This window comes from Lampris incognitus, chromosome 18 (genome assembly GCF_029633865.1).
Source record: "Lampris incognitus isolate fLamInc1 chromosome 18, fLamInc1.hap2, whole genome shotgun sequence".
NCBI classification, from domain to species: domain Eukaryota; kingdom Metazoa; phylum Chordata; class Actinopteri; order Lampriformes; family Lampridae; genus Lampris; species Lampris incognitus.
In genome coordinates this window covers 11,500,752-11,528,012 of record NC_079228.1, presented here as the reverse complement: position 1 = coordinate 11,528,012, position 27,261 = coordinate 11,500,752, and the positions used below count along the sequence as shown (strand labels likewise).

Below are 27,261 nucleotides of genomic sequence, written 5' to 3'. Positions count from 1 at the left end.
ACAAACTTGACTGAATATGTCAGTGTAGGATTTCTCAGTTTTAGCTAACAGACGTTAATTTACGCATATAAGCAGGCCACATACGTAATGGTGCTGTGGAAACTGAAATATTTTGAGTTAAAAAAAACAGATTAATGTTTGTGTTACATAATTTTGAAAACTCAAGATTTTGTTCATGTTTCAGGGTGTGATCTTAGCAAATAAATTTCAGCAATTTCTTTTGTAACAAGTACAATTTCTAGTGACTTTATATACTATGTAATGTAGTTGGCGACAATTGTAGCTACTTTTTTTGCAAGAAAACATCAGTAAAAATACTTGTTTAAAATGTCCAATACACTGGCAAGTGAAGTAGCATCTCTTCAAAACAAAGCAGTTTGGAACCATAAGTCAGTCAGCAGTTTCAGCCTGGCCTGTCTCTCTTCAACTGAGTTCTGTGGTTCTCACTGGTCTTCCAGCCCGGCCAGTCCAACCATTGCAAACAAGCCAAAATTATGCTGTATGCTTGGTTTTCAACCTGCCAAGATGTTCACATGTCACTCCTCTCTGTGTTCCAACACTGGCTACCTGTTGCTGCCCGCATAAAGTTCAAAACTTTATTATTGGCTTCCTGGGAAGTTGAAGAAACTGCATTGACATACCTATAAACCCATATTAACATGTACGCTCCTGCTCCTAATCTTCATTTCACCTCTAGAGTACTACTATCTGTACCCTCTACCAAAGCTGCAAATTCTTGCTCCAGACTTTTCTCAAATGGTAGAACGAACTCTTGGCCTCCATCACAGCTACTGACTCACTTACTTCCATCAAGAAATGCCCAAAACCTTTTCTCTTCAAGGTTTACCTTAATCCTTATTTGGTCTCTATTTGGACTATAAAATACTAGCTAAGCTACAGGCTATATGTTTGGAAACGGTCTTGCCATCTGCAATTCCCCCTGACCAGACAGGCTTCATTAAAAATAGACATGTTTTTTCGAATGTTAGATGCTTATTTAATGTTTATGTACAACCCCTCAACCTCAAAGGGCCCAGAAATTTTAACTTCTTTAGACGCCAAGAAGGTGTTCAATAGAGTGGAGGGGGGCTATCTTTTCTGTGTTTTGGAGAAATTCAGCTTTGGCGAGAGGTTTATTGCTTGGATCGAAATTATTGTACACCTCTCCAATTGCATCTGTCAGAACGAACAACAACCACTCAGACTACTTCCCTCTCTTTAGGGGCATGAGAAAAAGATGCCCGATGTCCCCTATACTCTTTGCCATAGCCATTGAACCCTTTGCTACTGTGTTCCAATCTAACCCCCACATTACAGGTGTGACCAGGAATGGCATTGAGCAGAGGGTATCACTTTACATGGATGACTTGCTCCTCTATGTTTCCAAGCCTGATATAATTATATCTAATGTACTCTCTGTTCTTAACTCATTTGGTCTTAACTCTGGCTACAAGCTGAATTTTAATAAAAGTGAACTCTTCCCTCTAAATGCTGCAGCTCGCAAATACCCACTTCTCACATTACCACTTAGAATAGTCCTCAACAGTTTCACGTACTTGGGGGTCCAAGTCACTGACAAATTTAAGAATATTTTCAAGGATAATTTTACCCCTCTCCTCATTCAAGTACAGCAAGCCTTTGAGAGATGGTCATTACTCCCTTTATCTGTAGCTGGTCGAATTAATTCAGTTAAAATGACTATCCTGCCTAATTTTTCCTTCCAATTTTAATGCATTTCAATCTTTATCTCAAAATCATTTTTTCGAAAACTTGATGGGATTATCTCCGGGTTAATTTGGGATAAAGAGAAACCAAGAACCCACAAAGTATACCTGCAGAGACCAAGGAGGTTGGGGGGTATGGCCCTACCAAATTTTTATTTTTATTATTGGGCAGCAAACTTCTGTATACTTCAGAATTGGTTGCAGGCAGATAGCTTGCATAATATCCCAACTTGGCTGAGGTTGGAAACATCTTCCTGTATCCCATCTATACTGGCTGCTTAGGTTTACAGCCTGCCCAGAACACTGCAAGAACATTTTAGTTAAGACGATTCTCAAAATTTGGAATCAATTTAGAAGCCATTTTAGCTTACAAACCTTTTCACTACAGGGTTCTATATTTAGAAATCACACATTCCTTACTTCTCTAGAAGATTGAGCTTTTTCCATGCAGTCTTATCTTGGCAGAAAGTAATTTAATGAGTTGTATATTGAAGGAACCTTTGCATCCTTCCAATATAATTCAGCTGAATTTAATATCCCAAAAGGTCACTTTTTTATATATCTACAAGTTCGTAATTCTGTCCGTGTCACACGCTCCCAATTTCCCTCTCAGCCCATAAACCCCTCCATTGATGCTTTTTTATCACCACCCCCTACTTCAAAAGGTATCATCTCATGTGGCAATGAGAAAATTTCCTCTGTTCAGAGCTCCTTATCGTTAGCTGTCAAAACATCTTGGGAGCAGAATATAGGCAAAGAAATTAACAATGACCTATGGGATGATATTCTTCTCCAGGTCCACTCCTCATCTATATATGCCAAATATGGTCTAGTCCGATGTAAAATTATACACTGCACTCACTGGAAAAAAACAAGACTTTCTCAAATTTACCGATATTAAGCCCGTCTGTGACAGGTGTCACCAAGCTCATGCCTCACTCATTCATATGTTTTGGTCTTGCCCATCTCTTCATAACTATTGGTCAAATATTTTTGAACATTATCAGGGGTACTTTAGGTGCCCTTTGACCCAGTTGCATTAACAGCACTCTTTGGGGTAATACCGAATAAGGTGGTCCTGCCAAAAAATAAAACAGACCTTGTGGCCTTCTCGACCCTATTAGCTAGAAGACTGATATTACTTGATTGGAAGTCATCCTCCCCTCCATCCCATGAGGCTTGCTTGGATCAGAGATGTTCTTCATTTTAGTAAATTAGAAAAGATCAAATACACACTATGTGGGTCTACGGCTAAATTTTTCAAAATATGGCAACCCCTCTTTGACCAGATAGAGACACGGCAGTTCCAGAGTGTATGTCAGTGACGCTGGCTGTTGATTTTTACTTTTCCTTGTAATTTTGCTGCTTTGATTTACTGAAGACTAATCTGTAACAGTACTTATGTTGTTATTTACCATGAAGACTGTGTTTTTTGTGGGGTTTTTTTGTCTTTGCAGGGGGTTTGTATTTCTTTTTCATTTACTACACACATTTTTTATATATGTATGTATGTATATGTTTCTAACTTCTGTTTTTGCTATATATATATATATATATATATATACGTATATATATATACATGTAATGTTTATATGCCATTATATATGTTTTTTTTAAATGTTGAAACAATTGTAGAAACTATTGTTTACAATGTTAACAAACATTAATATGAAGTTTGGAAAAAAAGATTTTGGTTGGCTCATGTCATGGATGTGCTGATATATAAAATGTCAAAATAATTTAAAAAAAGAATTGAACCCATTCTAATTCACCTGTGTAATGTAATAACATGTTTTCAGATACTTTTCTAGAATTTTGTTTTTATTAATATACCTCTAAAACAAAAGCTTTTCGTCAAGATTTATCTTTTACATTGACTATAATTACTGAATGATGAAATAAAACAACTTACCTCATCACAGATGTGTAGGCTAAGCACCAATGTCAGAATGCCAGTGGATGGATAACTGCCATGCTTTTCCAACCATTTTTCATGAACATATTTCATGAAAGCTGGGTTGAGAACCATTACCTGTGTGTTAGGAATTCCAAGTGAGTCTTTGCAATTTTGGAGAACTTATAATCTTAACTATTCCCGATTTCTTGGCCTATTTGTGATCTAAAGACACAATACAGTGCATCATTGGGTGATGTAGACGATACTGCATGCAGGAAAAATAGCAGTTCTAGTTGAATACTCACCAAATCTTTGTTAGCTGTTATCCTTGCTTTTGCTTGCTTGTATGACATGCTAGATATAAAGTACAGTAATACAAGCAAGTACAGTTATGAGGGAACTGGCATTGAAAATAACATGTGATATATTCCGTTATACTAATAATAGCTAAGCAGGCCACCAGCAGTTGCTTTGAGGTTTCAGAAAGGCAAATCAAAGTAAAATGGAACGATGGCAAAATTACTGTCAACTACACAGAATATTTAGATAGGCTTACTCTAGGTTTACAGCAAATGGTTCCTGGTGTCAACACCATTTGAGCAAATTCAAATGGCAGCCATTTTGCTGTCATGTCACATTCCACAAAAGCCAGATAAGTATACTAGGCAAAGCTGATCAGAAAATAACTCATGAAGATGATCCAGAAGATCTTGCATTGAAATTTGGCCCAATATAGAATCTCTGAATTGAAGTAATCCGTTCCTTTCATTGGATTTTGTCTGTCAGACTGGTGAAATGAAAGATTTTTCTCTGATATGTATATTTTTTTGTCTGATTCTTTACATTTATATGAGTTACCTGGCACACAGCAGTAAGAAATAGCAGTTCACAGGGTGTTCAGGTGGCATGGTGGTCTATTCCGTTGCCTACCAACACGGGGCTTGCCGGCTCGAGTCCCCATGTTACCCCCAGCTTGGTCAGGCGTCCCTACAGACGCAATTGGCCGTGTCTGCGGGTGGGAAGCCGGATGTGGGTATGTGCTGCACTAGCGCCTCCTCTGGTTGGTCGGGGCGCCTGTTCGGGGGGAGGGGTAACTGGGGGGGAATAGCGTGATACTCCCACGTACTACGTCCCCTTGGTGAAACTCCTCACTGTCAGGTGAAAAGAAGCGGCTGGCGACTCCACATGTATCAGAGGAGGCATGTGGTAGTCTGCAGCCCTCTCCGGATCGGCAGAGGGAGTGGAGTAGCGACCGGGACGGCTCGGGAGAGTGGCGTAATTGGCCAGATACAATTGGGGAGTAAAAGAGGGAACCCCCCCCCCCCACCCCCCAAAAAAGGAAAAAAAGCAGTTCCACTATGAGTGTCATATGACAGCAAAATGGCCACCATGTGACTGGACAATGGTCGCCCTCTGTGAATATTCAAGATACAGAGATGTATGATTCCATACTTAGTCTCCTTAGACTCACAATTTAAGAGATCCTGTGGTTAAGGCACTGATGAGCCATCGGATATCCGGCGTCTTGTAAGGAAACAGCACCAGATGGGTCGTGTTGGCCAAATCCACCGCACTCTCTGGATACATGACGTGAAGCGTTGTTCTGCTCCCCACATCAGCCTCAAATCCTTTGGTGCGAGCGCCGTTCATTCTAGGTGGTGCAGAGAGAAAATAAGTCATGTCACGTTGTCAAAACTCATTGGACTGTGACTTTATATGAATCAAATCAGATACGCCCTCAGTAAGAATGGAGCATTATCAATATCTCAGTTTAAAATGTAAAGGCTGCGACAAGTTCTGGCAGGGGGAGACAGGGGAGTCCTTGACATTTAAATAAATACTCTTACTGTTCAAGTTTTTCTAGTTTTTTTCCCCTTTGATATAAATGTTTTGGTATCATGGAAAAGTTCTAGCCTTTGTCCTTAAAGACCATCCATCCATCCATCCATCCATTATCAAAGCCGCTTATCCTAATCAGGGTGCTAACAACTGCCCCCTTAAAGTCCAACCTAAATTAAAATATGGTTGTCAAATATTTTTTGTTACAATATAGACCTTTAGCTCTGTTTTGTATATGGTATGTGTTGCGTCCTCTCGAGAAAAACAATTGTCAAATTTGCATTTCAAATTCTATTTTCTTTTGAGGGCACCACCTTTCTCAGCTTCTACTGGTAGGCGTGGATTTGGCTAGCCATCTACGTACATGGAGAATAGCCAGTCACCGCATTTTATTTCGAGGACAGTTTTTTTTGTGCAGGGATGCAGGCACTGAAGGTGAATAGGGGAGGTTTTTGGGGAAGCACATCGTGTTATGGTGTGGATTTGCAGCCTCCACTTTTCCTCTTTTTAAATTTATCAGCTGGGCTGAGAACCAAAGTCGCCTCCGTTTGCAGCCTGGAGCCATACCAACAATCCTCAACAGTGAACACTAACCTTCACCTAACTCTCACGCATTTCACACAGGCCATTATCAAAGGCCATTGCTGATGGGGCATCCGGGTAGCGTAGTGGTCTGTTCCGTTGCCTACCAACATGGGGATCGGCGGTTCGAATCCGCGTGTTACCTCCGGCTTGGTTGGGCGTCCCTACAGACACAATCGGCCATGTCTATGGGTGGGAAGCCGGACCTGGGTATGTGTCCTGGTCACTGCACTAGCACCTCTTCTGGTCTGTTGGGGCACCTGTTCAGGGGGAAGGAGGAACTGGGGGGAGTAGCATGAATCTCCCACATACTACCTCCCCCTGGCGAAACTCCTCACTGTCAGGTGAAAAGAAGCGGCTGGTGACTCCACATGTATGGGAGGAGGCATGTGGTAGTCTGCAGCCCTCCTGGGATCGGCAGAGGGGGTGGAGCACCGAGCCGTCCCGGGAAGGTGATTTAAGTGACTTTGAACGTGGCATGGTTGTTGGTACAATTGGGGAGAAAAGGGGGGGGGGCAAATAAAAAAAGACCATTGTTGTCTGGTCAAAGTTGAGATGGCATTGTGCCGACTGTTTAGCATCTCAAGTCTGAGCACTCGCCACCCACAGCAGCCTCGCGATGTGCGCAAACGCTCAGCTAATCAAAATGCTTGCCATCTATTGCCTGGCAACGTCGTTCACAGCTGTTCGACCAGGGAAGCTGACAGAGCGTCTCCCGGCAACACCAGCTCACTCACTCAGCAGCTTAACGTCTAGATGCCACTTCAGCACACGTCTCCCAAATATATGCGTATACCCTCCGTTTTAAAATAAAAGTCGCAATTACTTTTTTCCCCGCATCAAAAGTGTGAAGATTTCAAATTTTGGTTGGACTTTAAGGTTCGTAACGATACAGTGGGTGACAAACGTCTACACACCCCTGGGAAAATGGCAGGTTTTTGTGACGTGAAGGAAACGAAAGCAAGATAAATCACGTCAGAACGTTTTCCACCCTTAATGTGAAATTGCAACCGATAAAATTCAAGTGAAAAACAAACAAACCTTTTAGGACAAAAAGACAAACATAAAACTTGCAATCACCTGGTTGCATAAGTGTGCACACCCCTAAACTAATAACCTGGGACAACGCCTAGTCATTCTGGGTAAGAGTCTATCAGCTCGGCACATCTTGACTTGGCAGTATTTTCCCCACTCTTCCTTGTAAAAACGTTGCAGATCCCGTCACATTGTGAGGGCGTCTCCTGCGCACAGGTCACCCCACAGACACTTCTATTGGATTCAGGTCCGGGCTCTGGCTGGGCCGTCCCAAAATGCTGATCTTCTTTTGGTGAAGCCATTCCTTCGTTGGTTTGGATGGATGCTTTGGGTCATTGTCATGCTGAAAGGTGAAACTCCTCCTCATCTTCAGCTTTCTAGCAAACCCCCGAAGGTTTTGCGCTCAAATCGACGGGTATCTGGAGCTATTCATGATTCCCACCACCTTGACTAAAGCCCCATGCGGTTCCAGCTGAAGAAAAGCAGCCCCAAAGACCTGATGCTGCCACCACCACCAGGCTTCACTGTGGGTGTGGCGTTGTTCTGGTGATGTGCTGTGTTGTTTTTGGGCCAAACATACCTTTTGTAAGTATGGCCAAAACGTTCAACCATGGTCTCATCAGACCACAACACATTTTTCCACATGGTTTTGGTAGACCGGATGCATCTCTTTGCAAAATCTAGCCGAGCTTGGGTGTTGTTTCGTGTGAAAAGGCTTCCATCTTGCCACTGCCCCATAGCCCAGATACAAGACAAACACAGGGGGTTCTGTTCACATGTAGGGAGCCACCAGTACTTGCTAGAAATTCATGCAGCTCCTTTAATGTTGCCGTAGGGCCTCCTTGGCAGCATCCCTGACCACTTTTCTCCTTGTCTTCTCATTTTGGAGGGACTTCCTGTCCTTGGTAATGTCACTGTCGGGCCATGTTTTCTCCACTTGTTGATGATCGTCTTCCCTGGACTTCCATGGTATATCTAACGCCTTGGACATTATTTTTGCACCCCTCTCCTGGTCATTACATTCCCACAATGAGATCCAGTTCACGCTTTGTAAGCTCTTTGGAGGCCATGACTTTTACGTCGTCACAATTTCATTTAGCTCACGCTTCTATCCAAAGTGACGTACATCTGAGAGTTAATGCAACACAAGCGAGGACCTAGCCAGGGGACAACAATGCAAGTAAGTGCCAAAAAAACTAGGTTCAAGTCTGACTTTTTTTAGCTGGATGCAACCAAGAAGATGTCAGGAAAATCCTACAGGAACAGCTGAACATTATTTGGGGTTAATCACAGTCCCTTTAACTGATGGCAGTTGTATACTAACGACTGTTTAACATTAACCTCAATATGATTGGGTGATTCTGAACACAGCCAGATCTCCGATTATAACAGGGCGTGCACACTTATGCAAACAGGTTATTTAAGTTTTGTATTTTTCCCCCCCCAACTAAATGTTTGCTATTCACTTGAATTACTATTTCACATTAAAGGTGGAGAAAAATCTGACATGATTTATCTTGGTTTGTTTTTTTACATCACAAAATCCTGTCATTTTAACAGGGGTGCGTGGACTTTTTATAGCCACTGTAGAAGAATTTTGATTGGAATTTTAAGAACTATAGAAATATTTTGTTTTTTTGGTACGTTAAAGTGGTACATTTGGTATGGAAAATGACACGTCAACAACTGTAGAATGGAAAATGAGAGTTTCCAGAAAACACTTTTTCCACCGAACCACCACATATCAAGACAATCTCTCAGCACGTGCTGTAAACTACATAGGTGAGAAAAGTCGCCCAATGACTGTTGGGATAGGCTCCAGCATTCCCGCGACCCCGGCTGGGATGAGTGGCAACAGCAGTATTAAAGTTACAATAGTCTCTTTCCACTTGTGTGTTACAATGTTTATACTGAGCCAAAGATATTACCTCATATCATTAATATCACTGCCACAAGTGCATTCAAGCTACAAGTAAAATCATAGTTGGGGCACGGTTTGAAATCTGGGGCCTGTGACTAACCTGATGACGACATCATTAATATCAATCATGGGTCCATAGCGGGAGCCCTTCAGATTATCCGAGTTCCCCACCACAGCACAAGTCCTGCAGCGATCAGGCCGGGGGTCCACGAAATCGGCACCGATTGGAAAAGTACCGAACAGTTTCTCTTCTACTTGTCGGTAGCCGGTGAAGCCGGCGTGATCATTCTGTAAATTCTGACACACAAACCAAACAAGGTAACCCAATACTTCTCAAGTTCTGGTTCTCAGTTTTAGGTACTGACATTAACACCATTAGCAGCTGGGATGAAAATGAAAACTGAAACATTGAAAATTAGGTCAAAACATTCATTTTTTTTGTTGTGTTTATAATATTGATTATTTGGTAGTTGACAACGGATTACTCGCAAGTATTTAAAGCGAGGTCACATATGGAGTTTTTGTGATAAAGATTATATTTACCTTCCACCAGTTGTAGGCCTCTGACGAGAGACTGTTTTCTCTCGTCAAAAAGGGATTCACAGATTTGTTGAAGCGCTCCAAAAACCACGGATGATAGTCTGTTAAACATTTCTGACAGGCACAAGTTTTTGAGGACAGGAAACCGGTGGAATTATCCAAAAAAGTCTTTATGTAACGAAATGTTGTCTGGTTTTGATAAAGCATGCACGTGACGGTGATCCACAGCAGAAAACAGAGAACGGTCCATTTTTTATTAGAAGACCATGCAGCCATCTTCGGTCCTGCAGGGAGAGCAGACCCAGTCTGTGGACACAGTTTTTGAGAAAACACATGTAAGCCTTGATTCATCGAGAGTTCAGTGACACAGTAACTGTCCTGCTAATGATTAATGGCCCAGCATGGTCACACAGTACTACAAAAATGGCATCTGTAAATACTGGTCTAGATAAGGACTTGGCAAAGGCAATGACGTTGTACAGCAATAACGAACCAACATAGAGGAGCCAAAGTGGAAAGAGACACAAGAGCATGTAGAAGTACGCCTACAGAAGTGATTTAAACAACAACAAAAAAAAAAGGAAAAAAAAACGTGATTCTGATGGCAGGAGAGCCTTAGAGAGACCATTCCACCACACAGACCTGTAAAGTCATTTACATTGAAACGAGACCTTTATATAAGACTCCAAAGGAGTCCAAGTTCTTTGGTGTGATCTTCCATAATACACATAATGGGAGAATGACGCGTGGCCTGTTCGATCTGCTGATTTTCCCCCCAAGCAGTCCCACAGACAAAACGTGTAATGAATGATATAGCTATAGCTCGGGGATCTACTCCTGTATTTTCACAATGTGTGTGTCTGTGTGAGAGTCTATAAACGGCCAAACTAAAGCACTTGGGGCCTTGATTCTTTTTGAAGGTTACGGGGGATGATCGGGGGCACCTATAAAAAATAGCAGAAAATTAACATTATGCATAATTCATTATGCATAAATATGCAAAATATGCATTTTTCTAAAAATGGCTAAAAACCACTTTTCTCGGCATTTCAGATGATTCTGAACATCTTTGATTTTTTTCACCTATACAATTTTTTTTTCTGGGACAGAAATGTTTTGTCATTATGCAAAATAAATGCATTTTTGCAAAAATGCACTTATGATCCTCATTTTTTTTTTTGGAGGTGGTAGGTATTGTTCCAGAGAGGACCAGAAAAATAGCAGAAAATTATTAAAATAATTATCATAATTACACATAATTATGCAAAATATGCATTTTTCTAAAAATGGCTAAAAACCACTTTTCTCGGCATTTCAGATGATTCTGAGCATTTGGGGGGAGGGAGTTGGAGTGGGGGGGGTTAGGGGCAGGGGGAAGGCGGTTAGCTGGCAGGATGAAGAGGAGGGAGATTTAGACGGGTGGATAACCAAACCGCTACATTGTAGCGGGGTTCTTCTAGTATATATAAAATCGACCTGTGGGTGTCGCTGTGGTTCGCGAGCTATAGTACACCTGGGTAATCGAGAGAGAAGACGAGCGAGGCCTAGACGGAAGGGAAATAAAGAGCTAGTGCAGTTAGCGAGTCACAAACGGAACCAAGTCTCTAATTTCTGAGACGATAAGAAAATGACACAACTTACTTGCAGTCTCCAAAAACGCACTGATCGCCGACGTTCTGTCTCGCCCAAACGATGCATGTCAAACTGGTCTCACGGGGCCAGACGGGACTGGGCCGCCTCGTGACGAGCGCACGCGTCCGCTGTAAATGACCCCACGGGGGAACAACCAAGGCTGCGATACCATTTATGTACTATTGCTCTTCTATTTGCGGCTCCTTTCCTGTTTCTCAGGGGGTCGCCACAGCGAATTTGAGAGTTTCCATCGGTACGAGCAGCCCGGTGTCACGGCAGTTCCTGAAACAGTCGCGACGTTTAATCTATTGATTCGTGTACACGGACACGAATTTCTCTCTCCCTTTTTTGCGTGTGACTCAGCACGACTTTCAAACTCGCTGAGGATCATGGGTAGGCTAACGTAGCCTCCCGCTAGTGAAACCAACCAAAACAAGCTTGACTTCTCAGAAGCGAAGGAGAGGTCATGAAAACGGATGGGCGTAACATTAGCCTGCCGTATTGTTGAGGTAGCCAGGACACTTTCGTGTCTGTGCCGAGAAATGTTAAAAGATGTGTTTAAAATCCACAGGTCGATATGCGACCCCAACCCATACGGCTTCAGCGCTCCCGAGTCCCGATTGACAGGGAAGACAACCGGGGCGCAGGTGTACCCCCCTATCATATCACAATAGTTCATTTACATTTATGGGTACTGATGCCTAATTCGGTACTGTCATTTTAAGAGGCCGTGATCCTACGTCAGGCTTGCTGGGTCGGTACTCGTCTGCATGACTTTCTATGCGAGCTGGCAGATCACCACCGGTCCTTACCGCGGTTGCAAGCCTGAGCATTTTTATTTCCTATATTAGCGAACTGGTCTTGGGACACGCGCCCACAACGTAGCCATTAAGGTTGCGTCTTCCCGCTATTCCACTTCGGGACCGGATGTGGTCAGCAGACTCATCCGTCCTAAATAGTCCACCATTGACTGCGTAGCGCCTCCTGTTGGCGAACTCGAGGAACTGTGAGCCAGGAAACGCCACGGATTTATTCAACTAAGATTGTTCCGGGAGTAGGGTAGAGGCTCGTTCCCGTCGATGCAGAGAACGGTCAACTGAGCATGCGCAAGTACTCGTTGCCTCCGTTGTTTGGGTAGGTTAAGGTTAGGGTTAGGGTTAAAGTTAGGGTTAAAGCCTCTACCGTTCCGACAGCCATTCACTTCCTGGATTTATTCAAGTAAAACTTACGGTTAAGGGCCCCGACGAGATATCTCCTTTTGTTTATTATTTTGCGTATTTGGGTGTGGGTGTTGTGCACAACAGGGGTATTGCAGCACTGCAACTTAACAGTGTATAATTCATCCTTGTATTTTGCGCATACATACACTCACCGGCCGCTTTATTAGGCACACCCGTCCAACTGCTCGTTAACGGAAATTTCTAATCAGCAATCACATGGCAGCAACTCAATGCATTTAGGCATGTAGACATGGTCAAGACGATCTGCTGCAGTTCAAACCGAGCATCAGAATGGGGAAGAAAGGTGATTTAAGTGACTTTGAACGTGGCATGGTTGTTGGTGCCAGACGGGCTGGTCTGAGTATCTCAGAAACTGCTGATCTACTGGGATTTTCATGCACAACCATCTCTAGGGTTTACAGAGAATGGTCCGAAAAAGAGAAAATATCCAGTGAGCGGCAGTTCTGTGGGCGAAAATGCCTTGTTGATGCCAGAGGTCAGAGGAGAATGGCCAGACTGGTTCGAGCTGATAGAAAGGCAACAGTAACTCAAATAACCACTCATTACAACCGAGGTATGCAGAAGAGCATCTCTGAACGCACAACACGTCGAACCTTGAGGCAGATGAGCTACAGCAGCAGAGGACCACACCGGGTGCCACTCCTGTCAGCTAAGAACAGGAAACTGAGGATACAATTCGCACAGGCTCACCAAAATTGGACAATAGAAGATTGGAAAAACGTTGCCTGGTCTGATGAGTCTCGATTTCTGCTGCGACATTCGGATGGTAGGGTCAGAATTTGGCATCAACAACATGAAAGCATGGATCCATCCTGCCTTGTATCAACGGTTCAGGCTGCTGCTGGTGGTGTAATGGTGTGGGGGATATTTTCTTGGCACACTTTGGGCCCCTTAGTACCAATTGAGCATCGTGTCAACGCCACAGCCTACCTGAGTATTGTTGCTGACCATGTCCATCCCTTTATGACCACAGTGTTCCCATCTTCTGATGGCTACTTCCAGCAGGATAACGCGCCATGTCATAAAGCTCGAATCATCTCAGACTGGTTTCTTGAACATGACAATGAGTTCACTGTACTCAAATGGCCTCCACAGTCACCAGATCTCAATCCAATAGAGCACCTTTGGGATGTGGTGGACCGGGAGATTCGCATCATGAATGTGCAGCCGACAAATCTGCAGCAACTGCGTGATGCTATCATGTCAATATGGACCAAACTCTCTGAGGAATGTTTCCAGTACCTTGTTGAATCTATGCCACGAAGGATTAAGGCAGTTCTGAAGGCAAAAGGGGGTCCAACCCGGTACTAGCAAGGTGTACCTAATAAAGTGGCCAGTGAGTGTATATCTACTACTACTTTCTGCTGCTCCCGTTAGGGGGCGCCACAGCGGATCATCCGTTTCCATCTCTTCCTGTCTTCTGCGTCTTCCTCTGTCACACCAGCCACCTGCATGTCTTCCCTCACCACATCCATAAACCTCCTCTTTGGCCTTCCTCTTCTCCTCTTCCCTGGCAGCTCCATATTCAGCATCCTTCTCCCAATATACCCAGCATCTCTCCTCCACACATGTCCAAACCATCTCAATCTTGCCTCTCTTGCTTTGTTTCCAAACCGTCCAACCTGAGCTGTACCTCTAATATAATCGTTCCTAATCCTGCCCTTCTTCGTTACTCCCAGTGAAAATCTTAGCATCTTCATCTCTGCCACCTCCAGCTCCACCTCCTGTCTTTTCATCAGCGCTACTGTCTCCAAACCATATAACATAGCTGGTCTCACAACCGTCTTGTAAACCTTCCCTTTGACTCTTGCTGGTACCCTTCTGTTGCACTTCTCCACCCACTCCACCCTGCCTGCACTCTCTTCTTCGACTCTCTACTGCACTCCCCGTTACTTTGGACAGTTGACCCCAAGTATTTAAACTCAAATGCCTTTGTCACCTCCACTCCTTGCATCCTGACCATATTGACTTGCTTATGCTTATTTATCATGTTAGAGATGGTAAAGTTTATTTAAAAGGTCCTTTATTTATACAAAGGAAAAATCACTGTGATTTACAGCTCTTTTCAAAGTCAGCCCTGGCCAGTAAGGTGGCATACATGGTAACAAAAATAGTTAGCTATGAATACTTACGTTGTATTAAATTCGAGATGGCTAAGTTCAGGTATAAGGTTGGACAGAAAATGAAGCTACTTTATTTTTGTCATTGTACAGGTTACAATTAAATGTATTCTCTGCATTTAACCCATCCTATTGTGTAGCAGCAGTGGGCAGCTGCAGTTCCCGGGGACCAACTTCTATTGCCTTGCTCAGGGGCACAAGGCAGGAGTATTAACCCTACCATGTATGTCTTTTTGATGGTGGGGGAAAACTGGAGCACCCGGAGGAAACCCACGCAGACACGGGGAGAATGTGCAAACTCCACACAGAAAGGACCTGGGACAGCCTGGGGTTCGAACCCAGAACTTTCTTGCTGTGGGGCAACAGTGCTGACCACTGGGCCACCGTGCCTCCCTTCATGAAATAGCCATGATTAGAAATTATGTTGGTAGTGTTTAGCGTAAGTGTAAGATTACAACTGATAATGCTGAGGTGTGGGTGTGGGTGTGGTGCTGCTAAGGTCAGGGTGAGGAGCAGGGGGGGGGGACTGGTCATTAACCATTATAATCCACGTTGAGGGTGAGTCGGGGTTAAAAGTAGAACAAGGAGGATGTCCTTAATTATGTCCTCATTCATCGAAATGTTGGCCTGAAAATAAGTTGTAGCCTGTACCAGGAAGGCCCGGGACTTGTGCGTTCATGTTTTGGGATTTAAAAGGATTACATTTCTCCAGCGTGTGCTGCTCCTCCTGTGACTCTTACGAAATAATTGCTCTTTAGACGCCTACACTTTAAGAATTACAACAGCATGTAAATGATAGCATGATGACGAATACCTGCTGTTGGCTAGCTCTTAAGTAATCCCCCGACTGGCACCTGATCCATTGCAGACAATAATACGCAATCAAAAGAGGCCTGGTGCATATTGTGGGAAAGAAGGGTGGAGAACAAGATTTGTTAAAGATGATGAGGATGGCTCGGCTTTCAGTGACAAGTGGGGGTAATTTCTTTCTTAGTTTACACTTGTGAACTTTGATATCCATGAAATGTAATAATGAAATGGGTTTGCCATTGGCCACTGTTAAGCTAAAGTGGGTTGTACTGGAGAGCAGCCTGACAGGGGGAGGAGGAATAGGAAGGTATTGGTCCATCCAGTGAGCACAGAATAGATGCAGCACACATCAAGGCATCACAGAGCTTTATACACAACACAATGGACCCACATGCCTGTATTTCTGTTTTTCATCTAATGGCCTCTACTTAGGAGGAAGGTTTCTGGCACTTCTCTGTCTCTTTTCATCTCTCTCTTATTTGTGGCACAGCAAGTAGATAAAAAGCAATCAATGCCTGTTTATCTCGCACATGTGAAAGCAGACGAAGATGAGGCAGAGTCGAGACAGGGAGGCTGGAGGAGGAAGAAGCTTCAGCGCTTGGAGACGTAACAGGTGGCTTGTTCCATCCAGCAACTTTGATTGATGTGGTTTTCCCGAGTCTGAGCTATTTTCTCTTGTTCTAAACAAATCCACGTGGTTTATAAAGCTCACTGGGGGGGGGGACAGCTGTGCAGCTTGATGGCCACCCTACTGTCTTTTCTGTTCCTTGTCCGTGCCTGCGTAGGGAAGAGGAAGCTAATGTGGTGACGGGAGACAAAATGTGACATTACATATATCAAGATGAGATGTGGAGGGGCGTCCGGGTAGCGTAGCGGTCTATTCCGTTGCCTACCAACACGGGGATCTCTGGTTCGAATCCCCGTGTTACCTCCGGCTTGGTCGGGCGTCTCTACATAGACAATAGGCTGTGTCTGCAGGTGGCAAGCTGGATGTGGGTATGTGTCCTGGTCGCTGCACTAGTGCCTCCTCTGGTTGGTCGAGGCGCCTGTTAAGGGGGAGGAGAATAGCGTGATCCTCCCACGCGCTACATCCCCCTGGTGAAACTCCTCAGTGTCAGGTGAAAACAAGCAGCTGGCGACTCCACGTGTATCGGAGGAGGCACGCGGTAGTCTGCAGCCCTCCCCGGATCGGCAGAAGGGGTGGACGGCTCGGAGGAGTGGGGTAATTGGCCGGATAAAATTGGGGAGAAAAAAAACAAGTAAGTGTAAACTACTAATAAGACACGTTAGTCCCTAGCTGACGGGTCTAACCCTTTAGCCGAGCGGTTAGTGACGTCGCCTTGTGGTGCAGTACACCCCGTATCAAATCCCGCACCGGGCAAGAAAATAACCGGTTACATTGGTGGCAGCGGTGGGATCCGGAAGTGTGCAGATCCTCAGAAGTCTCTTCGGAGCGCGGGAATAACAAAGCGCGAGGGCGCGCTTCCGGGGAGGGTGACGACTGTAAACTACTAATAAGAAACGTTAGTCCCTAGCTGACGGGTCTGACCCTTTAGCCGAGCGGTTAGTGATGTCGCCTTGTGGTGCAGTACACTCCGTATCGAATCCCGCACCGGGCAAGAAAATAACCCGTTACATAAGTCTATGACACTTCTTGCTATATGGTGATTTCAGAGGCAAACTTTTGGATTCGGGTTTCCCCGGTCAGAATCAAAAGAGTATGCGAACAAAAAAACAGGCTTATTTGGTTCCTTTGGCTTTCGTGTGCGTGATTCTGTCCGGTGGCTTTTGATCAGTATTATTATCGACTACTCGCTGTAGCCGTGACCAGTATGAGCAGTTTCTACTGTGTAAACCACAGAGAGCAGGCTGCCGGCGAGGGGCAGGCTTCGAGATGACGTGGCTCGCCACCAGCATCCATTGTCTTCGCCGGTGTCGAGTTCCCACAGGTGGAGGGGAAAACGCAAACAGTTTCCTCAAGTTTGCCCCTCTCGAAATTCAGTAGATCTGGGACAGTGAAAAACATAGGCCATAATGCACCAACCCCCCCCCCCCCCACATTGTCCTTTTAAAAACTATGGTGTTATATTTCTTTTCCTTGTCCTCTCGGCTGAACGTCGCTGGCCTCAGGGCGCCCGTCCACCGCCTCTGCCGGCTCGCAAGCTTGTGATCCTGGATCCAGCGCCGCTAAGCATCGAAATACACTGGTGGATGTTGTCCACCACATATGGTCTACCATATTCTGCATGACAAATTCATTTTACATGGAACTGGGCATATGAAATGATCTCTCCTGAGTCAGAGTTTTAGCTTGCTGGAGCACGTCACTACTTCCGGGTCACGACCCTTCATGAAAGGGGGTCTTTTGTCGGAAACGTTTTGGATTACAGGCCGTTCACTACACAGAAATAACCCAGGTCCCTAGGAGGAAAGTAGGTGTAATTTAACCATAGTAAGTATTACTGAGCAAAAACAACCCCCCCAAAAAAAAAAACACGAGAACAGAACAGAATGAAACCTTTCAGCCATTTTCCAGCTGTTCTTCAATGTGGCGGCGAGGAACCACGAGGAAAGTGGGCGAGGGTTGTGTTAAACTGAGGACGACGGAAATCAGATTAGAAACCGTTAAAACCTTCAGCCGGACTCAAAAGGGAATTAAAAGCAAAGCAATTTTCTATTTTTCCCTTATTTTTTACTTAGAATAAAATGGGGCGGCACGGTGGCGCAGTGGTTAGCGCGGTCGCCTCACAGCAAGAAGGTCCTGGGTTCGAACCCCGGGTTAGTCCAACCTTGGGGCCGTCCCGGGTCGTCTTCTCCCAGATAGCAAAATTGCTTTGGCCTGGACCCGTCCCACACCTTCATCCAGCCCACGTACCCCGTGAAATGATGGCACTTGGGCGGTCTGCTCCTGGTTGCCAGATCTGGGCCATAGCAATGCTGCATGTGCCACACATTTGCCAAAGGTGGCCCATTTTTGTTTTGTGATATTTGGGCCATATTCACCATTTTCCACACGGGCCACTTCAGGGTCAAATCCAGATTACATGTTGCCTGGGGCACCGCATCTTTGCCAAAAAAGGCCCACATTTGATTTGGCATATTTTGACCATATTTGCTATCATACATGTGGGCCACTTCAGGCTCACATCCATTTAGTCAGATCCAGAAGAAGGCCACCAGTGGCGCATCATTGTCTGAAGTGGCCCACATCCGGGTGCTATCTGGGCTGTGTGGAGTTTGCATGTTCTCCCCGTGTCTGCGTGGGGTTCCTCCGGGTGCTCCGGTTTCCTCCCACAGTCCAAAGACATGTAGGTCAGGTGAATCGGCCATACTGAATTGTCCCTAATGTGTTGGCCCCGTGATGGCCAGGCGGCCTGTCCAGGGTGTCTCTCCGCCTGCCGCCCAATGACTGCTGGGACAGGCTCCAGCATCCCGGGACCCCAACTGGGATACGCGACTTGGGTAATGGAAGTGCTCCTGGGTGATGTATGAGTAAAACCAGGGCTTTTCGCTACCTCTAGGTTGCTTCCTCATCGTTATGACTTGCTGATATACATCAGACACCGCATGGGGTAAATCCACACATCCTAACGCACCGAAGACATGTTTGGGATCCGTTGTGTCACAGGGATACAGACTTACTATCTGTGACCTTCTGCAGCTCCGCGGTGCTGGGGTGGCTTACCTTGGTTCATCATTAATGCAACGTTGTTGACCCGAAAACACTCGCTCTTTGTGAATTTCAGTTTACATCCGGAGAAAGCACCAACGTTTTTCAATACATCTAGTATTTCTGGTACACACACACACACACACACACAAATATATATATATGCATATATTTATTTGTTTATTTATTTATTTCCCCCATTTTTTCTCCCCAATTGTATCCGGCCAATTACCCCACTCTCTTCCGAGCCGTCCCGGTCGCTGCTCCACCCCCTCTGCCGATCCGGGGGAGGGCTGCAGACTACCACATGCCTCCTCCCATACATGTGGAGTCGCCAGCCGCTTCTTTTCACCTGACAGTGAGGAGTTTCGCCAGGGGGACGTAGCGCATGGGAGGATCACGCTGTTCCCCCCTGCCCCCCCCCCCCGAACAGGTGCCCCGACCGACCAGAGGAGGCGCGAGTGCAGCGACCAGGGCACATACCCACATCCGGCTTCCCAACCGCAGACACGGCCAATTGTGTCTGTAGGGACGCCCGGTGACGGCCTGGCAGCCTGTCCAGGGTGTCTCCCCGTCTGCCGTCCAGTGACTGCTGGGATAGGCTCCAGCATCCCCACGACCCTGAGAGCAGGATAAGCGGTTTGGATAATGGATGGGTGGATGGATGGATGGGTGGGTGGGTGGGTGAAATGAGTTACCAAACTGGTAGATTGGCAGAGTCCCTCTCAATCTTTAAGGAGAGACTAAAGACCCAGGTCTTTCGTGAACACCTCTGCACTTGATGGACTGACGAAAGAAAAAACCTGCTTCTATGTTTTCTGTGTATTCTATGCGTTGCCCCTGCACACCGCCTGCTGACACCTACATCCAATCGGACTCGAACTTAGCTTGCTGGCCCTTACTTGCGTTGTCGCCTGCTGACTAGATCCTTGCTTGTGTAACTCTGAGATACACGATGCTCTGCATGAAAGCATCTGCTCAGTTAAACTGTAAATCTGTTGGAACTCGAATACAAGCTATCGTTACTGTGCTCACGCTACTCAGCAGGATAGCTCATTTTTACCTTATATTCACGTCAGTTCATTAAGTGTAATTATTACGTATCCCCGTGACACAATGTGGTTTGTGGTTCTTCCTGGCAGATTTTCTCCAGCATCTTCAGGCTGGTTTGGGTGACGCTTGTGGACCGCGATTTTCAAACTGCCACAGACTCTCAGCAGGATCGAGATCTGGACTTTGACTTTTCACCGTAGGACGTTCACCTTTCTTGTTAAACCACCCCTGCGTTGCGTTGGCCTCGTGCTTGGGATCGCTGCCCTGCCGAAAGGTGGCGCTCCAGTTCTTTAGCAGCCTGAAGCAGCTTGTCTCTCAGCGTCTCCTGCATTTTGCTCCAGCAACTCTTCCTTCGGTTGTAAGAAGATGCCCGGTCGCCACTGAGGGAAAGCCTCCCCGCAGCATGGTGCCGCCACCACACTCCACCGCAGGTGTAGGCGGTGTCTGTTGAGGCGTGGGCAGTGTTAGCTTTGTGGCACACAACGCTTTGAATTTTGGCCAAAAAGCTATGTCTTCTTCTCATTTGTCTTCTTCTCATCTGTCTTCTTCTCATGTCTTCTTCTCATCTGTCTTCTTCTCATGTCTTCTTCTCATCTGTCTCCTTCTCATCTGTCTTCTTCTCATCTGTCGTCTTCTCATTTGTCTTCTTCTCATCTGTCTTCTTCTCATCTATCTCCTTCTCATCTGTCTTCTTCTCATCTGTCTTCTTCTCATCTGTCTTCTTCTTATCTGTCTTCTTCTCATCTGTCGTCTTCTCATGTCTTCTCATCTGTCTCCTTCTCATCTGTCTCCTTCTCATCTGTCTTCTTCTCATCTGTCTTCTTCTTATCTGTCTTCTTCTCATCTGTCGTCTTCTCATGTCTTCTCATCTGTCTCCTTCTCATCTGTCTCCTTCTCATCTGTCTTCTTCTCATCTGTCTTCTTCTTATCTGTCTTCTTCTCATCTGTCGTCTTCTCATGTCTTCTCATCTATCTCCTTCTCATCTATCTCCTTCTCATCTGTCTTCTTCTCATCTGTCTTCTTCTTATCTGTCTTCTTCTCATCTGTCGTCTTCTCATGTCTTCTCATCTGTCTCCTTCTCATCTGTCTCCTTCTCATCTGTCTTCTTCCCATCTGTCTTCTTCTCATCTGTCTCCTTCTCATCTGTCTTCTTCTCATCTGTCTCCTTCTCATCTGTCTTCTTCTCATCTGTCTCCTTCTCATCTGTCTTCTTCTCATCTGTCTTCTTCTCCATTGTCGTCTTCTCATGTCTTCTTCTCATCTATCTTTTTCTCATGTCTTCTTCTCCTCTGCCTCCTTCTCATCTGTCTTCCTCTCATCTGTCTTCTTCTCATGTCTTCCTCTCATCTGTCTCCTTCTCATCTGTCTTCTTCTCACCTGTGTTCTTCTCATCTGTCTTCTTCTCATCTGTCTTCTTCTCATCTGTCGTCTTCTCATCTGTCTTCTTCTCGTCTTCTTCTCCATTGTCTTCTCATGTCTTCTTCTCATCTATCTTCTTCTCATGTCTTCTTCTCATCTGCCTCCTTCTCATCTGTCTTCCTCTCACCTGTGTTCTTCTCATCTGTCTTCTTCTGATCTGTCTCCTTCTCATCTGCCCACAGTACCTTGTCTCACATCTTAGACAGGTCACATGTCATGCTTCCTGGGAACCTCCAGAACACCCAGACGAGCTCTGATGTGGTTTTTCATACGTAATGGCTTCTTTCTTCTTTCCCCCCACATAGGCCAGTTTTTTTGTTTGGTTTTTTTGTCTTAATTTTTCCCCTTTTTTTCTCCCGAATTGTACTTGGCCAACTACCCGACTTCTCCGAGCTGTCCCGGTCGCTGCGCCACCCCCTCTGCCCATCCGGGGAGGGCTGCAGACTACCACATGACTCCTCCCATACAGAATATGTTTTATCCCCCCTCCCCTTTTTCTCCCCAGTTGTACCCGGCCATTCAACCTACTCTTCCGAGTCGTCCTATCAAGTCTATCAGGTTACGTCCACAATTATGAGGATGAGTATCCTCATAATGAGGATTATGAGGGTACTCATAATTCTCATGGAGTGATTATGAGTACCCTCATAATCAACTAGACTGCACCTTAGAATTTAACGTTATGATGACAACCGTTTCACCAGCTTATAAAAAAAACCTCTATTGTGTAGTGTAATGCTACACAACTTTTCTAAAATTCCAAGTCACATTGTGTATAATGACCCCATCTTAGTCAAGGGACGCTGGCTTGGAACAGATGGCAACAGAGGCCGAGTCCTCATATGGGATTAGGATTCAGCCTCACAATTATGAGGATGAGTCCTCATAACTGTGGATGTAACTTGATATGTACAACTTGAAACTTTTCACCCATTTGCTGGGAGGGGCAGGTGGACGTTTGTCGCCAGTTGTGTGCATGTCGTTGACATTCATCCGTGGTAAATCTTGCAGGCATCACGAAAAATATGCCATTGTGAATAGCACACATCAACAAACAGGAAACTGGTTTGACCGCTGCAGTAGAAACCGGAAGTCAGTGGGCTACAGTTATGCACAGAGCCGATTTCTCAGTTGTTATGCACTTTTATTTATTTTACTAATCCAGTTTTAAACTTGGCTGCACTTTTATAAAACGTGTCTGTACTTTAATTTATCTTGTTTTGCGCTTTTATCTTGCCTGCAAAGCACTTTGAATGACCTCTGCGATGACGAGGTGCTATACAAATACACTTGCCTTGCCTGAACAAACAAACAAAAGGGACCGCTGTGGAAAAGTAAAGGAGACATAATACAAAACACAGAAAGAAGGGAGGGCCTCCGATACTGTTGATACTGTTAATATTGCTAGTCTGAGTCCACTGGTCTCACTACACAGACCCTACTGCCACTATGGTGGGAAGGGGGGGCTGCAGCCCCCCCCAGTAGTGACAGGTGACTGTACAACATCTTAGACCCACCCGTAGGCCTAACCTTTCCTAACGTACAAATGCAAAAAAAAACAAAAAACATACCTTTATTGTAAACAGTGGGCGGGGCTGCGTGGAATGTACATGTTTAATAATAAAGTGAGTAAACGCTCCATTCCAAATCTGCTACACGCGCACCTTACAAACAAAACGATGACGCCATAATATAGCGACTGGGGGAGGCGGTCGCTCTGACCGTCGGCGGTTCTGCGCTGGGGGAGCGCAATGGCTGATGGGACTGTTAATGTTAGATTTAAAATTGTGTTGTAATGATGTGGTGTTCATGTTGTGGCTATTCTTGTGTTGCTGTTTTGGGGGATCGACTCAGACTAAGCAGGGGACCGTTTACTGATTGACTGACTGTAGGACCGTGACTGATGTCGTCACTTGGCAGATGGGGGGCGGGGACTCGTCACGTTGTTGTCAGTTCGGGCCGGTGTGAGTAATTTAGCACTTCCGGGGTCGTGCGGCGTATGGGGACACGGGAATTGCGATTGAAAAGAGAGCTCTGCCTCGCCACTCATTCTTCCACACCGGCTCGCCACGATACTTTGTGTTTTAGTTGGCGCACCCCCCCCCCCACACACACACACAAACACACCACACACACACTTAAAACATCTTCCCGCGCGCCTGGCTACTGCACCGTGGGAGTCCCCATCGCCAAACGTGTGTAATAAGAGGTAAGATGGCGCTCCTCCAAAAAAAAAAAAAGAAAGGAGGGGCAAATTGCTTGCGTGCATCCATAACTCATAAGTGACGTGTTGGTGTTCTGGTGTGGTGGTGGAGGAAGTTCCCGTCAAAACAGCGTCCAAAAAAAACAAACAAAAAAATGTTGACGTTTGTTGACAATATGGTGGACATGGGCAATCGGAATAAGCATAATGCGTTTAATGGTACTGTAAAAAGCAACAGGGAAGATAAGCTTTATTACCCCCTGAGGGGTGTGTACAGCCACCGCGCTGCAGTGAATTACAGAGCAGCCGTGTCCTCGTTAGGGCAGTAGGTGTTAGTGGGCTGTGGGACGTCAGGGCGTAGACGTTCCTCGTTAGGGCAGTAGGTGTTAGTGGGCTGTGGGACGTCAGGGCGTAGACGTTCCTCGTTAGGGCAGTAGGTGTTAGTGAGCTGTGGGACGTCAGGGCTTAGATGTTCCTCGTTAGGGCAGTAGGTGTTAGTGGGCTGTGGGACGTCAGGGTGTAGATGTTCCTCGTTAGGGCAGTAGGTGTTAGTGAGCTGTGGGACGTCAGGGTGTAGACGTTCCTCGTTAGGGCAGTAGGTGTTAGTGAGCTGTGGGACGTCAGGGCGTAGATGTTCCTCGTTAGGGCAGTAGGTGTTAATGGGCTGTGGGACGTCAGGGCGTAGACGTTCCTCGTTAGGGCAGTAGGTGTTAGTGAGCTGTGGGACGTCAGGGTGTAGACGTTCCTCGTTAGGGCAGTAGGTGTTAGTGGGCTGTGGGACGTCAGGGTGTAGACGTTCCTCGTTAGGGCAGTAGGTGTTAGTGGGCTGTGGGACGTCAGGGTGTAGATGTTCCTCGTTAGGGCAGTAGGTGTTAGTGGGCTGTGGGACGTCAGGGTGTAGACGTTCCTCGTTAGGGCAGTAGGTTTTAGTGGGCTGTGGGACGTCAGGGTGTACTAGATGTGTGCACCAGACGCTCAATCGTCGTGAGTCGACTCGGCTCAGCGAAGCTGAGTTAACTGTTAATTTGTTTCCTTACTTTCTTTTGTTTCATATGCGGCTACACCCTGTAAACAAATCCTTTTATTACCTTTTACCCACTCGGGCCAGGCTTCCCCACACCAATATTTACTTTAAAACTCTACATGTTGAGGGTGCAGTCTTTCGTTACACAGAACAAAATCTCAATGAATAATGAATACTTTTGCAAGGCACTGATTCGTCCATAAGAAAAAGAAAAAGATCTTTTGTCACCCAAATCAAAAGCACACGCCAATAGGCTGTGGTTGCCATGCAGGTGATAACATCTTCAGTCAAACTGAACAGGAATGGCTGAATTAAAGCTAAATATGATAAAGTCACAGAACGAATGTAACGACCGGATACAGAACATCACTTGGGCAGTGCGTAACAAGGTGCCGTCTATGTAATGGAGCCGTTTGGGTCGGCGTTTAATTGGACGGAGCAACTAACAGAGCGCAGGCACTTCGGACGGAGACGGCGGGTCGGCGGAGGGACACGCAGTAAGTGTACGCGGACGGCCTGGTGTCACCACGGAAAACACACACTGACAGCAGCCCATCAGTGTCCGTCCCCCGTCCACCTCCGTCGCGCGCTTCTGTCCGTCAGCTTTTGGCGCTGTGAAGGCGGCGCGGACCCGCGTAAAATCTATCTATCTATCTATCTATCTATCTATCTATCTATCTATCTATCTATCTATCTATCTATCTATCTATCTATCTAACTATCTATCCATGTGGACTACAAAGTGCAGCATGGGAATCAGAAGTTCTTCACAGGGGCTCCTTCCTTGTGGAGAAGGAGAGCCTGCGGCCGGAGCCTCTTGCTTTTGGGCTGCAGAATTACAGCAGTTCTCTATCACTTTAACCCGGCATCATGAACCGAGAGAATGAAATAATCCACCAATTGGGAGTTTCCCCTGCCGGCCACACTGGCAGTCTTGCACGTACGACGTCTAACGCAAAACAATCGGACATTTTCTTAAGACGTAACCGAACTGTCTATTTTTTTTTTCTCTTTCGTTTTTTTTTCTAATGTCTTACCTGAACGGAGTCAACTGAGAGCTGCGGTTTATTCCTGTTCTTTCGACACCGTCCCGAGCATTCAGCACCTTAAGAGACGCGGCTGTGGTGTATGTGTGTTTGTGGTGGAGGGGGGGGGAGTAGGTGGGGCAGGGGTGTAGGTGCGTGGACGGGTGGTGCTGCTAACTTTTTAGGGATGAGCAATTAAGAATGGAGTGGGTGGAATAGTTCAGAAGACAAAGTTAAAAAAGCAAAACCAAACAAGCAACGCTTTGTCAATGAACGTGACGTACCATAAAACGTATGAAGGGGGGGGGAGGAGGAAAGGGGGGGGTATTTAAACTTATCAACTGATATACAGCGTGGACGGGCTGCGCGCGCTCCCGCGGGCGGCGACCAGTTTTTTGGGGGGGGTTTTTTGCGGAAGGTCCCTTTTACGGTACGACGAGCCAACTTATAGGTACTATTGAATACGTTATTTTGAATGTTTTTTTTTTAAACTTTATAATATCATTAATCTTTGTTTATAAACCGTGCACCCCTCATATTAGCTGTTGCAATAATTTATGAAATATTGTTCATTTAAAAGTAAACGTTTACACTGAGGCCGTTTCATCAGAGTTGGCGGTCGTGACGGGACGGCGGCTGCTCCTCCCCCGTGCAGCATGGGGATGCGCACATGCGTGATCCTGCGGTTGGAAGCGCGTGGCTGAAACGTAGCCAGACAAGGCAAGAGGTGTGTGTGTGTGTGTGTGTGGGGGGGGGGGGCTGCGGCCTGCACGCCGGGGCGGCGTTCGACGTCGAACGTTCAACCCCGTCCACCGTTTGATTTGATTGGGTTAACTGTGGGATTTGGGCGGGGCTAAACAGGGTCGGGGATGGGTGGGTGATTATTAAACGCTCTTGTTAAGGTTGACCTCTGCAGGCCGCAGCCAGGTACTCCTCACACGTGGTGAGCATGGAGGGGCAGAGTGTTCGCGCGGAACCTAAATTCACAAGTTAACAAACATGTCGGTGATTTGGGCTCGTGGTGGGGGGAGCTCCTGTCCAAAATCCCCAAAACAACGCCCTGCTGCCGCTGTTTGTGTGTTTGTTAATTTTGAAAATCAATAAAAAAATAAAATGGTGATGTTTGTTGACCACGTGCCGTCCGTTACAAAACAAAGTATGTAATATTAGTACACTGAGTTTAAACTAAAAACACGTGAGTGTACTTTCAATTTACTTTTTAAGTACTTATCGGAGATATACTAACAAAATTATACTTACGTATACTGACAAGTACACGACGAGTACATATACTTGAACTTTACTTGAAGTTTACTTAATAACATTGTTTTGGGGTGGAGCCGGGTCTGAATATGGTACGAGGAAAGGAACAATTAGTCAGACAAATATTTAATTTGTTTTGAGAAACAAGGGGGAAAAACACGTCAGGAAGCTGGTGTTCCTCGCGGTGGGTTAGTGTGCTGCTTAAGAGTCCCGCCGGAGAGAGACAACAGCCCTGTAGGAGAGAGACAACAGCCCTGTAGGA

At 45.8% G+C, this 27,261-nt stretch overlaps 1 protein-coding gene across 1 annotated transcript in view; it reads right to left on the bottom strand.

Moving 5' to 3' along the window:
* The window catches only part of LOC130128993 (CMP-N-acetylneuraminate-beta-galactosamide-alpha-2,3-sialyltransferase 1-like), a 30,081-nt gene extending 4,253 nt beyond the window's left edge, over nucleotides 1-25,828 (bottom strand). The window contains exons 1-6 of the mRNA XM_056298783.1: nucleotides 25,749-25,828; nucleotides 9,542-9,844; nucleotides 9,099-9,295; nucleotides 5,093-5,272; nucleotides 3,927-3,975; nucleotides 3,637-3,756 (exon numbers count right to left, since the gene is read on the bottom strand). Of these exons, the coding sequence (XP_056154758.1) occupies nucleotides 3,637-3,756; nucleotides 3,927-3,975; nucleotides 5,093-5,272; nucleotides 9,099-9,295; nucleotides 9,542-9,814 (819 nt within the window). The 5' untranslated portion in view covers nucleotides 9,815-9,844; nucleotides 25,749-25,828. The remainder of the gene's footprint in view (nucleotides 1-3,636; nucleotides 3,757-3,926; nucleotides 3,976-5,092; nucleotides 5,273-9,098; nucleotides 9,296-9,541; nucleotides 9,845-25,748) is intronic.
* Nucleotides 25,829-27,261: the final 1,433 nt, after the last annotated feature.